This window comes from Physeter macrocephalus, chromosome 8, assembly GCF_002837175.3.
Source record: "Physeter macrocephalus isolate SW-GA chromosome 8, ASM283717v5, whole genome shotgun sequence".
Classification (NCBI taxonomy): domain Eukaryota; kingdom Metazoa; phylum Chordata; class Mammalia; order Artiodactyla; family Physeteridae; genus Physeter; species Physeter macrocephalus.
Genome location: NC_041221.1, coordinates 50,368,092 through 50,393,024, shown reverse-complemented (window position 1 = coordinate 50,393,024; position 24,933 = coordinate 50,368,092). Strand labels below are relative to the sequence as shown.

At 37.5% G+C, this 24,933-nt stretch overlaps 1 protein-coding gene across 1 annotated transcript in view; it reads right to left on the bottom strand.

Annotated features, from left to right (window-relative positions):
- The window catches only part of C6 (complement C6), a 95,403-nt gene extending 71,024 nt beyond the window's left edge, over positions 1-24,379 (bottom strand). Inside the window, exons 1-7 of the mRNA XM_007112612.2 lie at positions 24,291-24,379; positions 18,475-18,637; positions 16,837-16,993; positions 15,417-15,561; positions 10,888-11,029; positions 6,031-6,169; positions 594-794 (exon numbers count right to left, since the gene is read on the bottom strand). Of these exons, the coding sequence (XP_007112674.1) occupies positions 594-794; positions 6,031-6,169; positions 10,888-11,029; positions 15,417-15,561; positions 16,837-16,993; positions 18,475-18,617 (927 nt within the window). The 5' untranslated portion in view covers positions 18,618-18,637; positions 24,291-24,379. The remainder of the gene's footprint in view (positions 1-593; positions 795-6,030; positions 6,170-10,887; positions 11,030-15,416; positions 15,562-16,836; positions 16,994-18,474; positions 18,638-24,290) is intronic.
- Positions 24,380-24,933: the final 554 nt, after the last annotated feature.

Here is a 24,933-nt window from a genome sequence, read left to right as displayed (position 1 = left end):
ATCAAATATTTCAGGGAATATACTAAATATAAGTTGGCTGAATTTCTCTAGCAAAGACCCTAGACTGTCAGATCACATTTAAAAAGTAACATTTTGTGGCATGTGATTTATAAGAAATACACCTAAAATAATGAGAAAAAAAGCTAAAGAGAACACAACCATAAACACAGCCAAATGCACTCAAAAAAAAGAAGCATTATTATACATATTATCTCTATTAACTTTTTTTTTTTTTTTTTTTTTTCGGTACGCAGGCCTCTCACTGTTGTGGCCTCTCCCGTTGTGGAGCACAGGCTCCGGACGCGCAGGCTCAGCAGCCATGGCTCACGGGCCTAGCCGCTCCGCAGCATGTGGGATCTTCCCGAACCTGTGTTCCCTGCATCGGCAGGCGGACTCTCAACCACTGCACCACCAGAGAAGCCCATCTATAACTTCTGAAGTGGGATATAACCACAAAAAAGTAAGTCTATTTAAATCTGTGTTAGAAATCCTATTCATTTGATATTAAAAGCTCTCTCCTTCTCCTTGCATGATTGCTGGAATTGGTGTTAATTTTCAGGAAAGAATAAAAAGATCAGGAACCATTTCTTTACCTTTTTGTAGGAGGCTTGAATGGCTTGTTTGAATGCAGAATTATGGGCGCTGCTTTGCCTTCTCTTTGAGGAATAAAAAATTGGTACATGAAAAGAGCTCTTCTCTTGGCTGAAAGCTAAACCATGTTGATCTTTATTATCTTCAAGAGAAATTAAATCCTCATAGAAGTCTGTTTCCAAATCATCTTCTTCAGCTTGTACCTGGAGAAAAATCCATATGAAGTAAGACATAATTTAGGAAATATTGGAGTTACTTGTGAACACTTAATGCAATGATCATTCATTCATTTATGCATTCAGTAAATGATTTGTTGAAGACCCATCTTGCTAGAGAACGAGGTATAGTGTTCGTCCCTGTCTTCAGGGAGTCAAAGTTTAGTGAGGAAGAAAGATAATCACAGACACTTAATTCAATGTGGGTAGTGTTGTGTTGCCAAGGGGAGTGCCACAAATAACTATAAAACTCAGAGAGGCAATACCAGGGAAACCTCTATCAAGGAAATGACTCCATAACTGAGATTTAGTGAGGTGATAAGAATAGAGAGTTATTTTTAATTTGCCTGTGAATTTGATGCCATTTGCAAGCTAATGGAAGGTATCTTTCAGAAAAGTGAGGCCTAGAAAAGGGGAGGGCAGATCCTGTCCTACCCTGCTCTGGCTCCATCACCGACCCTTTAGTCTTATTCATATGTTGGGCATTAGCACTCCACTGGCCAAGTCTGCAAGACAGAGGACAAATAATCAAATCATCCATTGGTTCTGCCTGGTGGGTGGTTATCAGTTTTCACCTGACTGGGTCTGGGAAGAAGAAAAAAACAGCCAGTGGGACATGAATTATGAGTGGAACAGGTATTTGCCAAGTCCAAGGTAAATCCTTGTTATGATTATGCTGGTAAGAAGAGAACAATGGACAAATTTTTTAAAGTTGCAAAGTAAATTGATTGAAGAGTACTTCTTTATGTTAAAAATGCTTGTCTGTACATCTGAAACTAACACAACATTATAAATCAACTATATTCCAATAAAAAAAATGCTTGTCTGGTTTGCAATGGAAAAATCCCTTGTTTTAAAATATTCAATATTAAAATGCACTGTGAGGCAAACCTCATGTCACAATTAAATAGCTTGCACAATTAGTCAAGAGAAGAAATAACCCAGCTGCAAGAGAATCTTGCTCAACAGTAAAATACAGTCAAAAGTTCAGTGTTCCTTTGAGACATTGCAGTGCCTGCTAGTTAGCATTTACAATGTCCACAAATGAAGCTCATCTGTTAACAACAAAGCAGTACAACCATATTTAAATGTAGTTGCTGACATTTCTTTACCATTTGCCTAAAAAAACTCAGACTACAAATATTTTATTTTATAAATTAACTCTCACACAAGAAAAGATGTGTCAGCCTAAAGAAAACAATATTTGCACGTAAGGTAGGGGCATTGGGTATCCTGGGCAGAAGCTCAGAGAAAATCTGACCACCTATATTGGTTTGGTGGGAAGGCAGTTTTATAGATGAGCAGTGCTGAAAAATTAGATTGAACTGGGAAACTGGGGCCTGGCCTTGTATGCCCTGCTAAAGCATTTGAATTGACTTCTAAATGCAAGATTTTGCATCTGATAAGTTCTTAAAAGATATTATTTGAGTGATTGAAAAATTGAGAATGTTGTCATCACATTTGTTTTGCAAAGATCATGTTAACTACAGATAACTAAAGTAGAGGCAAGGAGAGCAGTTTAAAAAACTGTTGCAATCGGCCAAGTGATTCAGGAGAATGGCCAGGTATAGGGGAATGGTGGTTGGGTAGAGAGAAAGTGGTGGATTTGAAAGATATTTAGGAGGTAAGTCAACAGAAGTTTTTGACCAAGTAAATGTGTATGTGTGTGTGGTAGAGAGAGAGAGAGAGAGAGAGAGAGAGAGAGAGAGAGAGAGAGAATGAATGAATGAATGAATGGGAATGCTGTTTCATGAATGGGAATATGGAAAGCCAAGACAACATTTGAAAGGAGGAAGATGAGTTCTTTTCGTGAGGTGTAAGGAACAGCTGGTGGGCTCTGATTAGCTCCACCTTCCTAGCTTTTCCCAGGAAGAGATGTTAAGCAAACTCTGGGGAAAAGGTTTAATCCTCATTTTACATCTTATTCCTAGCCCTCCTGACTACCTGTGGATCTTGTGGGCTGATGACCTCCTGGGGCTTGATATGTGTTGACACTTTCACTTTTGTGTTTGAAGAAAGGAGCTGGGTTTGTAGGGAGGGGCAGAAGAGAGTTAAGAGAGACTTGGGGAATGGAGGGGACAGGGTGACACCTACTTTCTGTGGTGTGAGGGTTAGAGACAGAACCTGAAGTTGTGAATTTCACAAGGGATTTAGGGAGGCTTTGGGGGCATTGCAGATCTACGAAGGCTTGAGGCTTTGGGATATAGCAAGAGTCTAGTGGTAACTGCACTCTGTAGTTTGCTGATGACAGCAAGTGCTTTAGCATACACCCGGTAGCGAGCAGCAGCTCCAAAGAAACGAGAGGAGGATTCCTGAGACACTGATACAACTCTGGGACTGGGGCAGGGATCTTATGGTATTTAGCTCTGTATCTTATGGTATTTAGCTCTGTATTTAGCATTTGGAAGATCCCTGAGGGGCAGAATTCTTCCTATGGTCTTCCATTCTGACTTCCTGTCCAATTGCCTTCCTTTAAGGAGCGCCCTCTAATCTCTGTGTGCCAGCCAGCCCATGATTTCATCTGTCTCAATAAGCTCCGATACTGTAGAAGAAAGGAAGTCAGATGCCTGCTGAATTTCTCTTCCTCTACTGTTTTCAGTAAGGAATAGCTTAGATTTGCACAGCTGCCTGTTAACGGTATGAACAAAGTAATAAAGAGATCAGTGGAAAGTAAACCAATAGCTGTGACCTTGGGTCTGGTCTTTTCCAAATCTTTGTTTGAAGAAATATCACCATGACCTTCCTCAGCAATTGAATATTATCTAAAATTCAATGACGTATAGTTAGAGATCAGCTCAGGCAGCTTCTTAAGGTTGGACAAGTTTCAGAACTACACGGATAGCAAAATGAGTCTCCTTTCTTCTGAATGAGGACTTTTCAGGCTGTATTTCCTGATGTAACTTGCCATGCATGCTTGGGTTACTAAATTATATGGGTGGATCCAACATTCTGCTGGTAAATGTTTAACAGCCAATTCTCTGAGAGGGAAAAAAAATCTGTGATTTACTACAGCGTTTGCCTTTTCTTGTGGCATAAATAGTCCTACTATAGCTGATTTCAAGCTACCTATATGATGCCCCTGAATTCAAACTTGGGAAGAGATGCACAGTAGCAAATTATTAGTATTTTTTTGGTGGGAAAACTAATGGTTTATAACGTTTAGCAAGGACTGACAGTTGGCTTTGATGGTTAAGTGTTGTGTCCTGCAAATTATTATATAGTATTTTTAAGATACAATAGATGGAAGTAACCTCAAGGGCATAGAGAATGGTCAAATGTGGCAAAGTAATTGAGAAGTGATACATTTTGAGTAATTATCACCTGTGTTTTTAATATCTTCATTTAATTGTCAGGTTATATATTTAATATTTAATAATGGCCGTGTTTAGTAATCTGCTTGCAAAAATCCTGAACATTTAACAGTTGGCTTTTTTAAGCTGGAAGAGCTGGCTCTGGCGCACCATTGGTGAACTTCACAGGTGATACCTTTTAAATGATAGTTTAGGAAAGGTACTCGGACCTGGCCCTCATTGCAGAGTCGTTAATATCTCTCTTGATATTACTATAAATGTCTCATCGGTCACAGGCAGCCCCGGACTAGGAGCCAGGAGCCAGCAGTTCTAATTCCACTGTGCCATTTACTTGCTGCATTACTCTGAGAAAGTTTCTAACTTCAGTGATCCTAAATCTCCTATAAGTAAGATGAACATAAAATAAATTTCTCTTTCTGGGAAGGTTGTTATGGCACTTGAGTAAAACAACATATGCGAGTACTTTGAAAACCCTAGGTATCATATAAGTGTAAAGTGTTATCTAAGCCCGTATTTGCTCTCTTGTGCTGAGCTTAATTAACATTTGTTACTTGTAAAACTGTATAAAAGGGATGCTTGCAGAGAATATAGGCAGTATGTTTCTTTGGAATTTATTGTATTTTGAAAGTAAGCTTATGGATTGGTTGTTTAGGAGTTAGAAAGCATTCTACCAACATAATGATATTATATGTAAATGTTTGGGTTTTAGCTCTGTCTACAAAGCCTACTCAATACATCTTAAGAATAGGATACATCTTCCATCATTGACAGACTTTTTGATGTTATTTTTTCTTTGGAAAAAGGTCTCTTTTGAGTTCCTATTCAGCATACCAGCAAGACCTTTTCTACCTCCCTTGGTAGTGGTGGACCCTCTGGGGTTAGCACCTTCTGGATCTGTGGGGAGATAGTGAGTATTCTCTTTACCTGGTCAGAGTCACATGTTACTCTTGTCGCATCTACCTCCAGGCAGGGATGGGACTGACTTCTCAGGGTAAGTCTCCCCAAAGGTGCTTGAATTTGGCACTTGGACCCCAAGGATATTTCCCCACACCCATTAACATATATTAGATGGTTTTTATATTGAGTTTGTCAAATTGGAAAATGCCTTTATTTATATGAATATAAAAGTTTTTTTTTAAGAAGGGATTGAATGAATTTTGCTGAACGCTTACTATCTGTAAAGTGGTCTCAGAAATCATTTGATTTTCTGAAATTCTCTCGAGTATGTCAGATTTGTATGCATGGATGTAGCCATTAAAGTCATGTGTTTCCTGTTTCTCTTATCATAAATTAAAAGAAACAAATTGTTTAGTTCAGCAAGTATGGAGTACTTATCATGTGTAAGGCACTGGGCTAGATTCTAAGAATATATAGGATGCTGCTTGTTACCTCTGAGGAAAAAACAAACAGAAAACCAAACCAACTAATAAAATGGGGTGGAAGGTAAGCAGAACTACCCCCATTATACTTAAATTCATCTTAATTTTTTTTTTTAGAATCCAGGCACTCTTTTATGTCTAAATTTTGTGGTTATCCGAGAGAACTAACTATGGTAGAAGAAAATTCTGAATAAACCAAGTCATTTGTCTGAGTGGGGACATGTTACAGCTATTTGTTCACAGGAGAAAGCATGGACTCTGGAATTTGGAAAAGTTGTGCTTAAATCTCTAATCCACTACTTACTAGCTGTTTAACTTTGGACAAATTAGTTTCCTTATTTTCCATATGTAAATTGATGATAATAACACTGACCTCACTGGGTTGTGGAAGGATTAAACACCAACACATAAAAGGTGATGAAAAATGTTCATTACCTTTTTATTCTGTCCCTTCATTCATGACTCATTTTTCATTGGAAGTTTAGGTTATAATCACCATTAGCGTTTGGAGTGCCCCATGATAAGCTGTAGTACCTCGAAGTTGACATTTTCCAGATTGGCTGGGAAACGGTATGGATTACTTGCTCTACTGCTTTTGACAGTTTTACATATTCCTCCAGTGAAAGAGTTATCGAGGATTTCTCCTCTGGGCTCTCCTGCCAGAAAATGAAACCTATAAACAAAGTAATTTTTAAGAATTCAATAGATGTAGAGCAATCTTTAAAATTTACTGTATATGAAAGAAATTCTTCTCTTAGACATTTTTGACTCATGACAAATGGCTTGAAGGAAAGCCCGTTTTTTGTAGTTTATGGTGAGGTATCCAAAAAGGGCTGGAAGCCAAACTCAGCCCCTCTGGCTCTGTTAGGTTCTCCCTATTCCACTTATTTAATTGTTCTAGGCTTTCATCATGACATAAAATTTGAGTTTATAATTATTTCATGAGTTACAGAACCAGTACAAACTTTGGAAGTAGATTGTGAAATAAATTATTACATAATTAATGCAAATCTGGGTTCACTTCCTTCAGTATGATACAGTAAAATAATTCTTATAGAGAGCTAATAATGAAATAGTAATAGCAATATTTTAATAGAATTTTAATCATATTATTATTGTTTTTATTAGTAACTATAATGATATTTAAAATTTGTTTAACAAATGCTTACATAATATTTACTATAAGTCTAGTACTGTTTGATCTGTATTTAATATTAATATTATATTTACTTAATACTTATGATAACCATGTGATATAGATATAATTATTATACCCATTTTACAAATGAGGAAATTGAAGCATAGATTAATTAGCTTAGTACAAATCAAGTATTTAAGAAATTGTTTTGTGGTAGATGAAAACTTTTCCAGAATGCTAATTGTTTTCCAAGTTCTTATAGATATTAATATGTATTCTGTGAAAAAAAAAGTTTTGTGTCAAAAATTTGATAATGCTGGATTACATAAGATGAGATAATAGAAAATATATATACTTGTCTCTGCCCCCCATTTCCTGGACCAGAGCTCTCAAAACCCTTGTAATTTCCTGAATGATGAGAACACTAACAGCATCTTTTGTTCTAGTATTTGTTCTTTGACCCCAGTTTTTGACACAGAGCTCCTAAATCCCTTGGAATTTCTTGTGTGACAGCAGTGTCTTTTGTTCCAATGAGGTGACTCTTGGTGGACTCCTGGATGGGGGCTGGTCACCAGAAAGATCATGCCATGATTCAAGGCTTGGAATTTTTTGCTCTACCCTCCATTCTCCAGAGAGGGGAAAGAGGCTAGAAATAGGAGTAATGATCGATCACACGTATGTAATGAAGCCGCCATAAGAATCCCAAACGTATGGGGTTCAGAGAGCTTCTGGGTTGGTGAGCATATGGAGGTGTGGGGGAGTGGTACCTAACCAGGGCATGGAAGCTCATTCCCCTTCCCACATCCTTGCCCTACCCATCTCTCCCAATAGGATGTTCATCTGTATCCTTTATCATATCCTTTTATAGTAAACTGGTAAATATAAGTAAGTGATTTTCCTGATTTCTGTGAGCAGCTCTTGCAAATTAATCAAACCCAAGGATGAGTTCTTGGAAATCTTCGATGTGTCAGAGGCACAGGTGAGAACCTGAACTTGCAGTTGGCACCTGACATTCCAGGGGGCAGTTTTGCAGGACTGAGCCCTTAACCTATGGGATCTGACACTATCTCCAAGTAGATTGGGTCAAAATTCAGTTAAACTGCAGTGCTCCCGGCTGGTGACACAGAGAATTGCTTGTTGGGGGGAAACCTACCCCACATCTGGCATCAGAAGTGTTGTGAGTGTGGCAGTAGTGTGAGAATAAATGAGGTACACAGCAGGAGGACCCATATGTGAATCAGATCTCAATAAAGCTGTTTTTAAAAAAAGGAGTGATTCCTGTGGGTTCTGTAACTTGCATCTCTTAGTCAAATTCTCACCCTTATTGAATTTGTATCAATGGGTATTTGAGAGAGGAAGTAAGAGAGGAGCTGGTCTAGAAAGAACTTTCCAAAGTACTTAAATTTGCATGACAAACACACGTATTTAAGACGCTTTCATTTTCTGAGTTAAGAGGGATCAATGAGGAAAAAAGAATTGTTTACCTTTAACTGCCTTATACCATGTACTATAAATTTGTCACAAACAAGAAAGGGCTTGAGAAAAAATGGTTCCCAGGTCATGAGGAATCTATGAAGGTAGCAGCTGCTGGCAGAGAGCCTGAAGATAGGATTTTTGTGGAGGTGACTCTCTCAGGGCACGTCTGAGGAAACTTTTAGGAGTGAAGCCAGCTATGCAGCAATTTTGAGCTCTATTCTTTCTCCTCCCCTCTGTGGCATTTAAGTTGACTTTAAATATTTTGGTGTTTCAAATACATCGTGGCTTTTAATATTTTAGGTTTCTAAAGTGTTTTATCTAATTTGGCTTTAATGTTATATTTTGTAACTTTTTGAATTTAATTAAAAATTTCATATATACAGATACACAAATATGCATGTGTGTTCATGTATTATACTGTGTGTGTGTGTGTGTGTGTGTGTGCGCGCATGTGTACGCGTTTGTACTTTGGCTGAGCCTGAGAAAAAACAAACAGCATACTACTATCGCCTGATTCTTGCTTCAGATTTCAGACCTTGTGACTGATGTTGACAAAGTAGCAATGTTGGTATGTCTTATTAAATTCTTTCTTGGAGAGATGCCATTTAAAAAGAGGGACAGCCACCCTGGAAACCTCTTGTTTGGGGTAGAAATGTGTTGGAGGGAGGCAGAGATTCTAAGACCAGCAGGTTAGAGAGATTCCAGTAAGCAGCTCTCAAAACTCTCAATCCCTGGGGAGGCGAGGAGAGGACTGGCTGTCCCTGAGCCAGTAGGCTTTGCTCATTTCTGAGAATTCTTGGGACAACAGCTCTGGTTGGCAGGGGCCCACACGGTCCTTCTGCCAAAGTACACAGAGCATGTGGTCCTCCCCAGCTGTAACTCGAGAGTCTAGATCAACTGAACAAGAGGTGAGTTTGTAATGTCACCCCTAATCAATCAGAACATTAGAAAATGTGATTATCAGTGGGAGTCTCTGGCTGAGTTTTTCTTCCAAAGAAAGGAAAAAAAGAAACCACTTCTGTACCTGATAAGATGCTGTGGAAACATTCTCCATGAAATCAACTCTAATTAGGAGTTCTTAGGACAGAACCTCAAATCAGTTTGTAGTCATCCAACATACAGGTGAGGAAACTACCGACCAGAGATGTTCAATTACTTGGTCACGATCTAATGAATTAATGCAGAAAGTAGGTCTAGAACACGGCTCCCCTTATTTCCAGACTAATGGCTGTTCCATTGTACTGCTGTCCTTGAGTTTGGTTCAATAGCTTCTAGTTTTTATTCTAATCAAATGAGGTTGTATTTGCAATTTCTGTTGTTTGTCTTTGGTGCCTCAAGGTTTCATTTTATGCAAGTCTGGCCTTACAAGTAAAGACAAAAAAACCCCCACTACAAAGCAATAAAAGTTTATAGAAAACTATTTTCTTTCTGGGCAAAAATTGAAAGAAGAATTCTTTACCATGAGAAAAAGAGAGTACAAGAGATTACTGGTTTTTCTTATGCTTCCAACTAAGGCTTAGCTCTTGTTTTCAATTTTTCTTGTATTTCCTCAAGTTTTCTCAGACACTGTCTCAATCTAATGAATTTAGAATCCCTTGCCAAACCTCCAATGTCCTCATGACTTAAAAGAGGAACATTAGAATTTCTGAGCACTATTTATAGATCAGGAGGAGGGTTGCGTGGCCCACCGAGGTTTCTTCCATTACGTTCCCATCTCTAAGGTGGATATTGTCCCAAATCAGAATGAAATGGTAGAAATAACCCAGGTCTTGGAGTCTGGATTTGAATCCTGTTCCTCCATTTACTAGATGTTAAACTTGGACAGGTTATTTAATCTCTCTGAGGCTCATTTTCCTGGTTTGTAAGTTGGGCAAGTAGAACCAGATGGTAATGCAGGTCTGACCTTCTGCCTTTAAACTGTACTGACCTATCCATACATCACGTAGTCCATGTAAGAGGAAGTTTTTGGACGCCCTCACCATGTTCACATCTCCTCTTACTCCCCTACTTTTTCACATCATTGTTTTTTTATCACCCTATTTTTTCTGTGTTTGCCTGACTCCTTTCCTTCTGGCTCTGTCTCCACTATTGGCTCAGGGCTTGCCTCTCATGCTTGAAGAATGGTTTTGCTTCTTTAGTGTTTTCACTTTCAATACACTCACAAGCATACTATTTGATACCCTTTTTCACCATTGTCAGTAGGAGTTTTTGGCTGAGGTTTTCTTCCAGGGAATGGAGAAGAAGGAAACAATTTCTGCACATTGATAAAAAGATGCTGTTGAAGCACTCTCATTGAAATCAACTCCAATTAGGAAATTTTAGGACCTAACCTCAAATCAGTTTGTAGTCTTCCAACATACAGATGTGGAGACTGCACATTTCTGAGTGGGTCCTCACCCTTTCAAGATATAGTCCCGGGAATCCACCCTGGTACCTCCCAGCTTGGCTGGCCTCCCACCAGTTTGCCCTGATCCCCTCCAGAGCTGTCAGAAGGCTATAGAAGAATTAAAACAAACTATGTTTATGAAGTACTCACAGCATTGTCTGCTACGAACTAAATATGAAAATGCTAAATTCTTTTATTCCTTAGGAATGAGGATTATGGCCACGTGCTGCTTGAGCACATGGTAGCCTAGTGTCAGGGACAGGGCTGGTGAGAGGAGTAAGACGTTAATGAGAAATGTAGACAATGGTGGGTCTCATTGCTTCATTGTTGCTTCCAACTCATTAGTTCTGAGATGGTCCTACTTCCCAAATGATAAAAAGTTGATACATACCCAACGCCCATCAGCTGTACACTAGGGATGGGATTATACTGCTTTGAGCATACTGATTTTTTTCTCCCACAGTTCCTTTCATCTGAATTGTCTCCACAATCATTTTCTCCATTGCATTCCAACTTGCTGGCAATGCAGCGACCTAGTCAAGAAACAGCAACATTGACAACAAATGGTCATTTAAGAAAGTATTTGCTGATTTGAAACATGAGTACTTTAAATTTCAAGGGAAGGTTGAGGGCAAGTTTTCATTATTTTTGATAAAAATTTAGGAAATATGGAGATGGAATGACAGACTGATGTTTTCCCTTATTTTTTAGGATTACAAGAGTCAGGATATAATTATTTAGTCACTATCGAGCTCATTGTCTTAAATAAGAGAAATAATTCTAGAATCCCATTACCATTACAGTGAGCTTGTTGCAGAAATCATCTTCTGTAGGAGAAAATTAACAATAGGCTCAGAATTTTATTTTTTTTGATTCAGGATAACAGACTCAAGGTCACTGTTTTTTTAAAAAAAACTATAATTTCACATGCACACGTCTACTGGTACACATAACAACGTGGCTGAATGTCTGAAATTTTATGTTGGGTGAAATAAGCCTGACACAGAAGAGTCATGCCATTTGAATCCTTTATCTGATGTTCAACAAGGAGAGGGATTAACTGGAAAGAGGAAAGAAGGAACTTTTTGGGTTTATGGAGATTTTCTGTACCTTGATTGGGGGTGGTTTACATGGGTGTATATATTTGTCAAAATCAAATTGCACACTTACTATCAGTGTATTTTACTATACATAATTATTACATATTTTAATGTAGATATTCACTGTTTATGATTACTGTTAGTAGTTGTTTCACTGCATATGATTTACTATATCTAATTATTTTTTTGGACAAATTAAATGCCTAGGTACTACAGTATTAGGTAGCAGTTTGAGTGAATTTAGGAAATAGTACCAACTCCATGTACCCAGACAATTCCCTTCCTTTTTAAACTTGATGAATTTCATAAGGATCCTAGGAATCAGTATATGCCTATATATTACTCAAATTGAAATGCTTTATGTACCATGACAGCCCATCTCCTGCCCCTCAGCCTCTTGCCTATAGTACCATTACGTACAGGTCTCACTGACAATGATTAAATGTTTTACTCAGGATTATCTGGTTACCTATTTTAAATTGTGATCAACATTTCACTACAGCTATGCATGATTGTTTGGACTAGCTGAAATGCTTGGGGAAATTGGGTATTCTGTTGAATTAAATTTTTGTACTAATAGGGAGTTCCCCAGAAAGTACTTAGTTTTTTGGTTAATAACATTCAGTAGGAAGGTAGAATGTAATGAAAGTAATTAAGTCCTCCTTTGATTATTCAAACTCTTGTATCGAGACCATTAGTATAGTTCTGAGCATCATAAACATACGAGACTGAAAATACAGAGGGAATTGAATTCCTGTCATTCCCAAGATATAACCTGAAAGACGCTCTGTTTTTAAAACAGCACATCTCTAGTTTTTCTGTTTGCTTTTCTTAGGGCAGAGCAGAATGTGTAATTTAGTATGCAATAGAGATGCTTTTCCTAAAGAAAAAGAAAGGACAAATATGACAGTTTTTAAAAGTTTTGAACCTCGCAGTCACAAATTTGAACAAAAGCTAATTTTTGATACAGTTACATTAAAAATATCCCATTTTATCAGGTGGAGGTAGGGGTACACATGTAAGGTACGGTTCTCATTAACCTAGGTTTGTGAGCAGGGTACCAGATATGTTAGGAATTCTATTCATTTGGTACTTCCAGGGATATTAGAGAGGATTTATTAGCAAGGGTAGGGATGAAAGCAAGAAGAATTCTCTTCAGTGATGTTTAGGAATGGGTGGCAGGAGTGATATAGGTCTGTGATGGGACACAGCTGAAAATGATTCGAGGCCTTGGAAACACAATGGAATAGGAAGCACAAGGGGAGAGAGATTGTAAGCCATAAATATATCCTATACCAAAGAAGGAATGGGAAAAATGAAGGGAAGTTCGGATAGTACAGGATTTGTAGAAGTCAGCATGCTTTAGCCAGCACATGCATATATATATTTACACCTGGAACTATGTAGTCATTTGAATTGTACATGATTTTCCTATTTACTTGAACTGATTTGTGTTACTACAATGGTATATTATTTTTATAACTAGTTGCAAATTCTCATCTTTATGCTTAAAGTTACAACTTTGAGAGAGGAGTTGGCATAGTACATGGGGATTATCCTCATGGGTACTTCTCAAAGATCCATGTATACATTAAAGTAATATATTTAGTCTTGGGGGACTCTGAAAATGCAATCATGAGAGAGGAAAGGAAAGATAGACATTTTTTTTTTTTTTTTTGCGGTACACGGGCCTTACTGCTGTGGCCTCTCCCGTTGCGGAGCACAGGCTCCGGACGCGCTGGCCCAGCGGCCATGGCTCACGGGCCCAGCCGCTCCGCGGCACGTGGGATCTTCCCAGACTGGGGCACGAACCCGTGGCCCCTGCATCGGCAGGTGGACTCTCAACCATTGCGCCACCAGGGAAGCCCGACATTTTTTGATGTTGCTGTTAATTGAGCCAAAGATCATTCTGAGTATCCTGAGTCAGACAAATAATGGTCCATTCAACACTTTATTCCCTTTCAGAGTGGCATTCGTGGATGTTTCTAGGAGAGCACAGTGGTATATCATCTTCAGTGGAATATTTAACAACCAATAGGCCATGGCACCACTCAGTCAGAATGGATTCCAACCATATTTGTGCCAGGGATTAGCTAGTTAGTGGTTGGATCCTAGGAAGATCTAGGGATTCTTGGTGAAGGGATCTGGACAGTAGGGCAGAGGTTGCTAAGAGACCTCAGGGTAGCAGCTGCTTACCAACCATTACAGATGTATTTCAACAGTTCAGTTTCTATCACTAGTTATGGACATATTGCCGATGAACTAGAGATCAGTTGTGCCTATACCACTAACTTTCCTGAAATCGCTCATTATGAATTGTTAGCTCATGGATGTATCTAAATCCTTCTCAGACTTGTGGATATTTTTGGCCTAAACAAAGCTCTTTTGTAATAAATCTCATAGATTTATCATCTATTGAATAAAAAAGTTCTTCCTGGTAATCTGTTCTAAAAACTACCCTTCAAGGTTCAAATAGTTGTGCTTCAGTTCTAAATTTTTATCTTAATATTCTGGTTATAATGCTAAGGTCTGCTTCCCCTGAGCCATTGCCATCAAGATTTTTCTTATATTCCCTCTTTTGTCAATATGTGACATGACCTTATTTTTGTAGGCATAATGTCTATCTCCCTACCCACGTCCCACCCTCACATCTCAGGTTTGGGGGATGAGGCACAGAGGGAAAGCCCTGGCACCAGCATTCCTGCCTGACATTCAGAAAATATTGGCAAAGCTGAAGGCAGGAAGCAAGGAGTAAGAAGAGAGAAACATTAGACCCAAGTCTGGGGTCAATTTTCTGTAGGAATTTGAAATCTGCTATTTAGTTCTAAATACTTTTCAGTGTATCTCAGAGTACACAGAAATGATGGGATTTTATTCATCTGAACTCTAATTTTAAACTTTAAATTGACTATTTATATAAGAAATCAGTGAACTATGGCCCATGGACAAAAACTGACCTGCCACTTGCTCTTGTAAATAAAATTCTATTGGAACACAGCCATGCTCAATTGTTTATCTACTGTCTATGGCAGCTTTGATGCTAAGATGCCAGAGTTGAATAGCTGTTGCATAGACCGTATGGCCAGCAAAGCCTAAAATATTTACCATGTGGACCTTTCCTGAAGATGTGTGTAGAAATCTCATCTAGACTGTTCAAAGTGTTGAGCTTTGGAGAGCCATTAATTAGCAAGAGAATACATAGATTAAGTGGTATATTCAAAATTTGATTATAATCTAATGATAAGTATCAAAATTTACAAATCTGAATGAGAATTGGACTTGAAGGGAACGTTGCCACCATTTAAATCATTTTCAACCTCCTCTTCTGCCAATTACCTTTGGAGTCATTCAATGGACCACACCAGAAAATTTGTCACATCATCTCTAGTCATCCTCTTGACATACTAACTTAGCTTTAATATTCTTATCTTAATAAACTATATTAAAATTTTAAAAATCTGTCACTCCTTTTCAATTGCTTATCCTGATTCTAGATTTGTGCTTATTAATAGCCGATTTTTAAAAGTATCTGCCTCTTCCTCCGTTTCCTCCTCCTCATTCTTTTCCTACTGCTGTATCACAGTGTAGGAACCTGGGAGTGGTACTTGATGAGCAAATGAATCAAGTAAGTAGTCAAGATAATTATAGCTTGAAAGCTGTATACACATGAATAGCATGTAATTGGTAGCATAACACCCCTGTTCCCACAGGCTTAAAATATGGTGGGACTTCTCTATCATGACTTTCACTGGGAGTCAATTGGAATAAATTTATTTAGTCATTTTTAATGAAGACTGAACATTTTCCAAAAGTACATTACCACTGTCACAGTGGAACTTATTCTTGCAGTCAACCTCTTCAATTTTGCAGAGCTTAGATGGGATGCATGGTTGAAAGGTCATGAGGGGCTCAGTACATGGTTGTCCTCCAAACTGACTGGGGCGCAAGATGGACCTAACTTTAAACTGAAAGAGAAGGAGAGAAAGGTGAGTAACTGAGGCTGGGTCAAAGCCAAAAACTATCTAAGAAAACTGGGCTTCTCAATCACAGTAGTGATTTTTCCTGTAGTGGCGTTTGCTGAATTAAATAATGACTCTTTCCCGTTCTATTATTGTGTGTCCTTAGGGAAGTCAATACCTTTTGGGTCTCACTTTTCCAACCTGTAAAATGAGGAACTGGGACAAAAGATTTAAGATTTCTAACTCTGAAATCATATGATTCTAAATTGAATAGAAATCAAATGCACACATATTTACTGAGCGTGTCCTGAGTGCAATAAATCTTCCAGGTAATAACAGTAGCTCTTTCATTCCTCAAAGATAGTGTGACGTGATAAATGTGAAAGGATTTGGGGACTCTTTTGCATGAGGAAGTCACCATGGAAACCAGGGCTGACACATTCTCCACACTTTAAAAGATTTTAAACAGGCAGTAGTAAAACAAAGAGTCAGAGAAGAAAAGAAATAGGACAGGATTAAAAAGTACTGACTTTGAAGTCAGAAAAATCCAAGTTTGAAATGTAGTCTTCTATTCATTAGTGGTGTATTCTTGGGCAAATTACTTAACCCCTAATGAGCTGTAACTTCCTCATCTATAAAATGGGTAGAAAAACAATGTGATGTGAAGTTTGAGTAAGGTGATGTACGTAAAGGGCCTAGAACAATTTCTCTCAGAGAGTGGGTGCTCCAATAATGAGTTCTTTCTACTTCCCTAATGTCTGAATGCTTAGCCCCTGACCTGACTGGGGTTCACATGGGCCAGTGTCCTTACAGGAATCAGCTTGAGATGGGTAAATATTGCAGCTGGGAACAGTAAACAAATAGAGGGACTTTCCCATGGGGAGAGGGAAATTAGAGGAAAGGCAAGGAGTCATTTTAATGAATGCCCCTCATTTCTGTCTGATTTTAAAGCTTGGACTGAAATCCCCGTTTTTTGGCACTTGTTTTTGCTTTGTGAGCTCTCAGAGGGCACAGGCAGTGGAATTCAGAGCTGGGCGAGTGCAATACCAATTCTGGGGGGAAGAACATTTTTTTTGGTGTTCACATGACAATAAACAATGCAAAATGAATCCTCCCTCCCCCCAACATGTTGCTAAATGGAATTTTCCTTCAGTGGAAGCTGGGACAGTTTATTTTCAAATATTGAAGAAATTCAGCATTTCTATGACTGTTGAGTCTGTCAGGGAATTCGAGAATTTTACTGTGATTCCGATTTCCTGAATATACCCACATATCACCTACCTGTTTTTCAACACAAGGGTCACAGTCTGACCACGGTCCATAATCTCCCAGGAGGCAATTGATAGGACAAGTTTGCCAGTTACATTCTCTTGTCTCCTGCTTGGTGCAAAGCTGGTCGCAAAAGTTTTCCAGATAGTACTGATTCACAACGATTTGTCTGTAACAGTGAGGAAAAAGCTGCTTAGAATGAGTGTGTTCATTGTGGCTCCAGCTCCATAAGAAAAAGATCATTGTCTCAATTACAGTGAATACAAGGAAAGAAGGTTTTCATGGAAAATCAGGCAGTGTGGCATATGTGCAATTCTTACCACTTACTGGAACTCAGCACTGGGTCCATAATTTGTTGGGCCCTGTGCCAAATGGAAATGGGGGGTGCCTCACATTCAAAGCTTATTAAGAATTTCAAGAAAATGACTGCAGAGCATTAAGCCAAGCACAGAGCCCTTCTCAGTGTGCGGTCCTGTGTGACTGCACAGGTCACACGTCCGTGAAGCTGGCCCTGACTGAATTCCTGGAAGGGACTGAAAGGGAAAGAAAAGGAAGAAGAAAGTTTCTGCAAATTGCTTAAAAGATGACACCACAGAGTGATACATACAATGATTGAGATAGAGCCAGAGTGCCGTGGGCCCAAAGATTAAAGGAGAAAGTGACATGAGAGATACATTTAAAAAAATTCATGTGAATTTCTCCGGCAAGAAAGGGAAGGGCATTCAGAAGGAAGATCATGTGCAAAGATTAGAGGTGGAGGAGTATGACACGTCCATGAAGGAACTTGTGGGACGGACCTGAGAAGTGCGTAATCGAGAGGGATGGAATATATTGTGGTACTTTATTTGGTAGGCAGTAGAGAGCTACTGAGGGACTCTTGAGTAGAGAAGTATTATAAACAAATCTGTTCTTACATCCTTCGCGGATGGTTTCTTGGGGCAGTCAGTTGGTGATTTAATGACACTCACACTGCATATGTAAAAATAGTTTTCTAAAATAGATCTCAAAAAAGTGCTATAACAGTTAAAACACATTAAATATAAGCCTTTCTCCTCCAAGTCATGTGTGCATCTTCATGGAATAGAAATATCTAACAGATTTAAAGAAACTGTGGGGGATGAGTAGTCTGAATTGATGAAAAGGCTGAATTATTAAATGCTATCAAGTAAACACAGTTTCTTGCCTTCTGGTCCATGACAACAATCGAGCTAATAGCTTTAGCAATGCTGCTCAACTGAGGTCCTGTTAGACTCAGTTGAATGAGTAGAAAATTCTCTATAATTCACTCTCTAACTGTAGGCAAGCAGAGTTATGTGCTGATTGAAAAAAAGCCCGAGTAGTGATTCTAAGTAAGTTAGTCAACTGAAAATATTGCACAGATTCTTAACTAAATGTCTTTGAAACACCTCAATTTTTATGGAGAACCAAAGTAGACTCCGTTTCAACCTTATATGGAGAAGACCTCAAATTCCATCCAAATTCATGAATTCTTTTCAAAATTAAAAAAAAAATTACGGATTATACTCTGCAAAAAATTATACTTTTAGATATATATTTTTTCCCGTCGCTTAGTGTGGCACTTTTGATTTTGCTAACTCTGTCCTTGAGGTTTCACAGGGCACAAAGAAAAGCTACAAAGTCCACACCCACCTCTGTCTGGTCTGGGTTCCAGAATTGCAGGTTTTAGAGCAGCTGGTCCACTGAGTCCATGGGTAATGATCACAGAAACAGGCTTGGCCCTCGTCAACCAGAGCACTCAGCAGGATGAAATATAAGACGGAGTGTCTGGCCATGCCTGGAGAGCCTCCAGACCCTGAAAAGAAATGATATAAAATATACCAAACATCTGTGAGGTAAAACTTTACAGGTCATTCTCAGTTACAACCTCAAATATGATCTTAGAAAACATCTTGCCTTCCTTAAGGCAAAGTAACACCTGTAAATTCACATGCTTATGAGTATAAATGTTATTTCTAAAGATTTTTAGGGTGGACATTCCCATAGTTACAAACCCCAGTACTAGTAAGTTTCTCTGAACTCTTAGTGATAGGCTACAAGGCAAACTATGTAGTATATATTTGTATCTCATTTCATTCCTAAATGGAAATTTTTATATAATCTTATACTTTTCAAAATAACTGCTTATTGTGTGTGGACCGTGCCCTCAAGTACTACCTAGTACTACCTTTCAGTTTTTCATACTTTTCTGGGCCTGGGGTAGGACTTTGGAACCCTTCTTTTTGAAGCTCTATTTACTTTTCTGGCACCTTGGAAGCTTGTTAAAGAGAGTTCACTGTCCAACTATCTCTGCTTTTAGAGTCATAGAAGTTAGAGCTGTAACGGATCTATGAAACCTTCAGATTAAACTCGCTCATTTTATGGATGATGAGACGGAGGTTTAAGCAGGAACAATAAGGTTGAGACTACACAACAAGTAACAGCCCAAGACTCCTTATTCTTGGATGAGATGCATTCCTTCACTGAATTTCTAATAACGCTAACTAGTGTTCCTGGAGCATCTAGATGCTTGGAACTCCACTACCCAGAACACAAGAGGGTTTATTCAGATGTGGCTGAATGCCAGAGAAAACTTGGACCAGTGGTTCCTCATGTACTGTGGAGCCTTGGGGATCTGTGTGTTATTGGATGGAAATTGCAAAACCGTTATCTGCCCTCCCAATATTTTCATTTTGATTTTTGTATCTCTAACAAAACACACAACATGGTTAAATATGTACAGAAAATGCTGCTGTAATTAGTATAGTAACTTCCATTTAAAGAAATGTTAATAGAATGCCATTCACCTAATTTCTCTGTGTCTCAGTTTTACTATCCATAAAATAGGAATAATACTTTTACCTTCTTCATAAGACTTTTGTTAGGATTCAGTAAGAAGAAAATTCATGTAAAGTGCTTAGAACAATCCTTGGTATAGAATCATCACTCAACAAATATTAGTTTTTCAAAAGAGTAGTAACACTTGAGTGTTTCAAATTTAATTGTAGCTATCGGTCATGAATTTTTCATAATTATGGGCTCCTCAAATTACAGCAAGAATCATGTGAAAATTGAAAATATGTTTTGATGTTAAATAAGACTATTCATGTTTAACATGATTTAGAAATATGGCTTTAGTTACTTTTCATCTTACAAATAAAATCAGATCCCTGACCATCTTTTTTGAAATTACAATTTCCCACCAGGTTTCCTATCCTCCTTCACTGCTTTATTTTTCTCTGTTATTCATACCTTCCTAATATATAAATTACTATGTAATTTAAATAAGTATCTCCTCTTTCCTTTCTCCTTCTTCACTAGAATATGAACACCATGACAGTTGATCCTTTTTGTCTGTTTTGTTCATTTCAGCATTTAGAAGAATGAGAGCAAGCATACCATGTAATGAATAAATGTTGTAGAATTGAGTCTAGGAAAGAGTTTAGAATCGGGTTTTGATGAAATCTGAATAATGTAATTTAAGTCCATAATTACAGCCACTTCTGTAATATTATTCTCAAAATTTCTGCCAGATTAAGGATATTTCAGAGACTAGAAATGAACTTGTCTGTTCAGTTGTCACCCATTGTTTCAGCAAGAGTGATAGTTTGTAGCATAACTGGTTTATTTCTAGTTTGTTGTAATAGTTGATTGAAATAAAAAACTAGATCTCTTGAGATTCAAATTTATTTTTAGAACACCATAATATATTAAGTTAGTCTGCCTCTTATTTATTTGATAATATTTATTGTGTTCTAAAATATATAGAAATGCATGAAGAAGAAAATTAAGATGATTTATTATATAACCAACCAGAAAAATTCTGCTGACATTTAAAAAATACATATAATATATGCCTGCATTTGAAAATTTTAAAAAGAACAGAAAGAAAAATGTAACACCTGAGGTCTCTTCTACCTATAGCCAGAACCTCTTCCTACACATAATCAGTTTGCTCTTTTTATAGGTAGCAAATGGAGGGAAAATTCTTCCACACATCCCCTTACACATATACATGTATGCATGTTCTTTAAATATATACACAAAAAAGAAGTATGATGTATATTACTCTGTACTTTTTCACTTCACAATATACTTTAAAGATATTTCCGTATTAATAGATGTATATCTACTTCATTTTTTTCCCCCTAGCATTCTTTTTTAAAAAATTTTATTTATTTATTTGGCTGCATTGGGTCTTTGTTGCTGCACTTGGGCTTTCTCTAGTTGTGGCGAACAGGGGCTACTCTTTGTTGCAGTGCACGGTCTTCTCATTGTGGTGGCTTCTCTTGTTGCGGAGCACGGGCTCTAGGCACGCGGGCTTCAGTAGTTGCAGCATGTGGGCCCTAGAGTGCACGGGCTTTAGTAGTTGCAGTGTATGGGCTCAATAGTTGTGGCACATGGGCTCAGTAGTGGTGGCTCACAGGCTCTAGAGCACAGGCTCAGTAGTTGTGGCACAGGGGCTTAGTTGCTGAATAGCATGTGGGAATCTTCCTGGACCAGGGATTGAACCCGTGTACCCTGCATTGGCAGGCATATTCTTAACCACTGTGCCACCAGGGAAGTCTTATCTACTTCATTATTTCTAATGACTGCATAGTTTTATACTGTATAGAGGTATTATACTGAATATAACCGTTATTCTAACTATAGACATTTAGTATACATACATAATGCAATAAACATCTTTATATTATATCTTAGCATACTTTTGTAGTATATCCATGGGACCAACAAATATTCCTAGCAGTAGAATGGCTCAGTCAAATGATATGAATTTTAAAATGTTGATAGACTTTGCCAAATTGCCCTACTGAAATATGGCTCCCTCAAAAGTCTCAGAGGATGAGTTAAAATTATATTTTAATGTGGTTACTTTATGTTTTTTTATTTAGATGAAAGGATACTTCAGTTAAAAAAATGAGTCTCCTCATTTTATAAATCTTCATTCAAGCCAAGAGTTTGAGATCAGATATAAGAATTGTTTCTCCAAAAAAAAATTTTTTCTCCAGTATGCTCAGAAGTTAGAGCATTTCTTCATAATAAATCAGTAAACATTAAAATTTTTTTAAAATTTTAAATTGAAGTATAGTTGAACTACAATGTCGTGTTAGTTTCTGGCATGCAGCAAAGTGATTCAGTTATACATACATAAACTGAATATGTGTATATATTTACTCTTTTTCAGATTCTTTTCCATTATGGTTTATTACAGGATATTGAGTATAGTTCCCTGGGCTATACAGTATGACCTTGTTGTTTATCTACTTTATATATAGTAGTTTGTACCTGCTAATCCCAATTTCCTAATTTATCCCTCACCTACCCTTTTTCCCCTTGGGTAACCATAAGTTTGTTTTCTATGTCTGTAAGTCTGTTTTTGTTTTGTAAATAAGTTCATTTGTATCATATTTTAGATTCCACATATAAGTGATATCATAGGGTATTTGTCTTTCTCTTTCTGACTTACTTCACTTAGTATGTAAGTCAGTAAGCATTTTTAAACTGTCCTACAAACTCAGAGAAAAATGCTAGAATAAAAGCAACTAAATCCCCTGACATATGGCTGAATATACCCTTCAATTTAAAATGGAATTGACACACATTTGAGTATCCATTGAGTGAGATAAAAAGAAATAGAATTCATTATCATTGTCTGGGGAGGGTAGAGAGAAACTCAAGATGCTCCCGCATGATTTTTATCCAAGCTTTTTTATCCAACTCATAGATAAGCTGCTACGGTCCTAAGCTATTTCAATCATAAAAAAGAGAGGCTCCTTTAAAGACCACTGCACTTGCCTGCCAATTTTATTTCACTGGTATGTAACTCACCTTTTCTGGTTTTCTTCATCAGCACAGAACCGTAGACTTTGGGACAAGAGTGTCCAGAAATTAGGCTGTGATCAGACCAAATACATAGTATGAGTCCTATACCTTATACATCAGACCCAAGTTGAGATTGAGTGGTTTTCAACTGTCTTCAGGACCCTTGGGAGCCGAGGCTCCTAAACAATGTGAAGTTTCCCTGTTAATCACTAGACAGACCACCACCCCATCCCCCCACTCCCGCAATTGGGATCTTCTCATATAGGAACTGCTTCAGCAAGGAAACTTAAAAGAGGGGTTTTTGTTGTTGCTTGTTTTTCTTATTAAATTTTGAACAGATATTTTCCAGAATAATTCAATTGTAGTGAAAACAAATTCTTAAAGTATTTTTTGGAATCAGCATGTAAACAATAGGTAGAAGTTGAATTACAAGAGATGACCAGTTCTCAATTCTCAGCAGACGCTATCCATTTTAACTTCCAAAAGCTTGACAAATATAGGTGGATTTTATTCCAATTATAATCAAAACCTGCAAGAACAGAACTCATGTAAAATATCCTGATCTCTTCTTTGGCTATAGTATTCTGAGACAATTTGGAAAATGCTAAAATGAAGATGGTAATGCCAAAGCTTCTTATTTGAGTAGATGCTAATAAAAGAGCTAATTGGTGGCTTCTCATTTTATAACATTTTATTGTTATAAGGAAAAATCGTTTTATGTTAAAATGATAATTTTCATTCAAATAAAGAGAATTATTTTTCTTATTTTTTAATTAGCCTAGCCCAGCATCTAATATCAAATGCTTCCTTATTTATTAATTTTCAACATCTCTAGGCATTCTGGAGATATCTAAAATTTCATGCAGGCATTATACCCATTACCATACAATTTTCTTACAAATATGGAACGAAAAGAATGTTCAGTGAATAGAGGAAGATAGTTATGAAAAATCTTCCACTGCAGTAACATAGTAGAAGAGCAGCAGTTCTGCAGTTTTCTCCTAATTGTCATCCCCTCTTGAACTCTAAACATTAGTGATCCCATTGAACCATTGAAGATGGCTTTTGTGAGCATTTGGAGAATTCTAGCACAGGATGAAATCCATTTTATTCTGACCTGTCACCTTCCCACGTCCTTGACTTACATGAATGATTTTTCCCTAAGGCAGTTCAGCACATCTTACCCGACTGGTTCAGAGGATGCTCTAGTTTGCCCCCAACTGCAGGTTCTTCCTTTTCATCTTCTTGTAAATGTCTTGAATCTCTTATTTCTTATTTTTTCCTTCCACACATGCCCTGGAAGCTCAAGAAATTATATTTACCACTGCTAGGGCAGGCTGGGGAGCTCTGGCATATGACTAGTCTTTGGCTAAAGGGTATGTTTGTTTTACTTTTAACTGTAGCTTAGCTCATAGAAAAACTTGATTTCACCAAGGCAGCTCTCTGGAAGGACACTTCTTTAACAAATGTAGATATTTTGGTCCTTTTGAGGATTAAGCAAAATAGTTATATCTTATATTAAAAGAAAGACAAATGGCTGTAAGCTCTTATGTTTTTTCATGCATGAAAGGGTAAGTTTGTTAGAAACATGATATATGATTTTGAAATATTAAGAATACAAAGGAGATCATTATGTCACTCACCTTAAACAGAGTTTGTGGTATCCAGGGAACTAATCTGCAATGGCTAAGGAAACAATAGGTACTCACAGTGAAAAGGGTTTATAAGAATCCAAACAAGTCTTTTTTCCCCATTGCTAACTAACACAAGGTCATGTCCCAGAGATCTAACAACACCTAGAGTGCTATTAAAATAAACATTCCCTAGAAACTCTGGACGTTGCAAATGATCGCTTCAATCAGCAGTAACCCTGCAACTCTTCCGAGTGAGATATTGCACAGGGTTCTGATTTTTCAATGATTTTCCCATTCAAGGAATATTGTAATGGGTATTGCTACTGAAAAGTTTCTGACTTCATTTTGAAAAACCTTTTAGAATAAATTGTTTAAAATTGCCTTCCCCTTTAGGAATTTGTCCATTTAATTTAAAAAATATAGATTTTTTTCTGATTATATAATATTTATTGAGAAAGATTTAGAAAATGTGGAAAAGTATGAAGAGGAAAAGTAAAATCATTTTTTATAAACAGACAAAACCACTATTAATATTTGGAGTAAATACTTCCAGTCATATAATATGTATGTGTATGTGTTTCTCTGTGTAAGTATACACATTCAAAGGAATGTGTATATACATATATATATAATATAAAACATGATATATAAT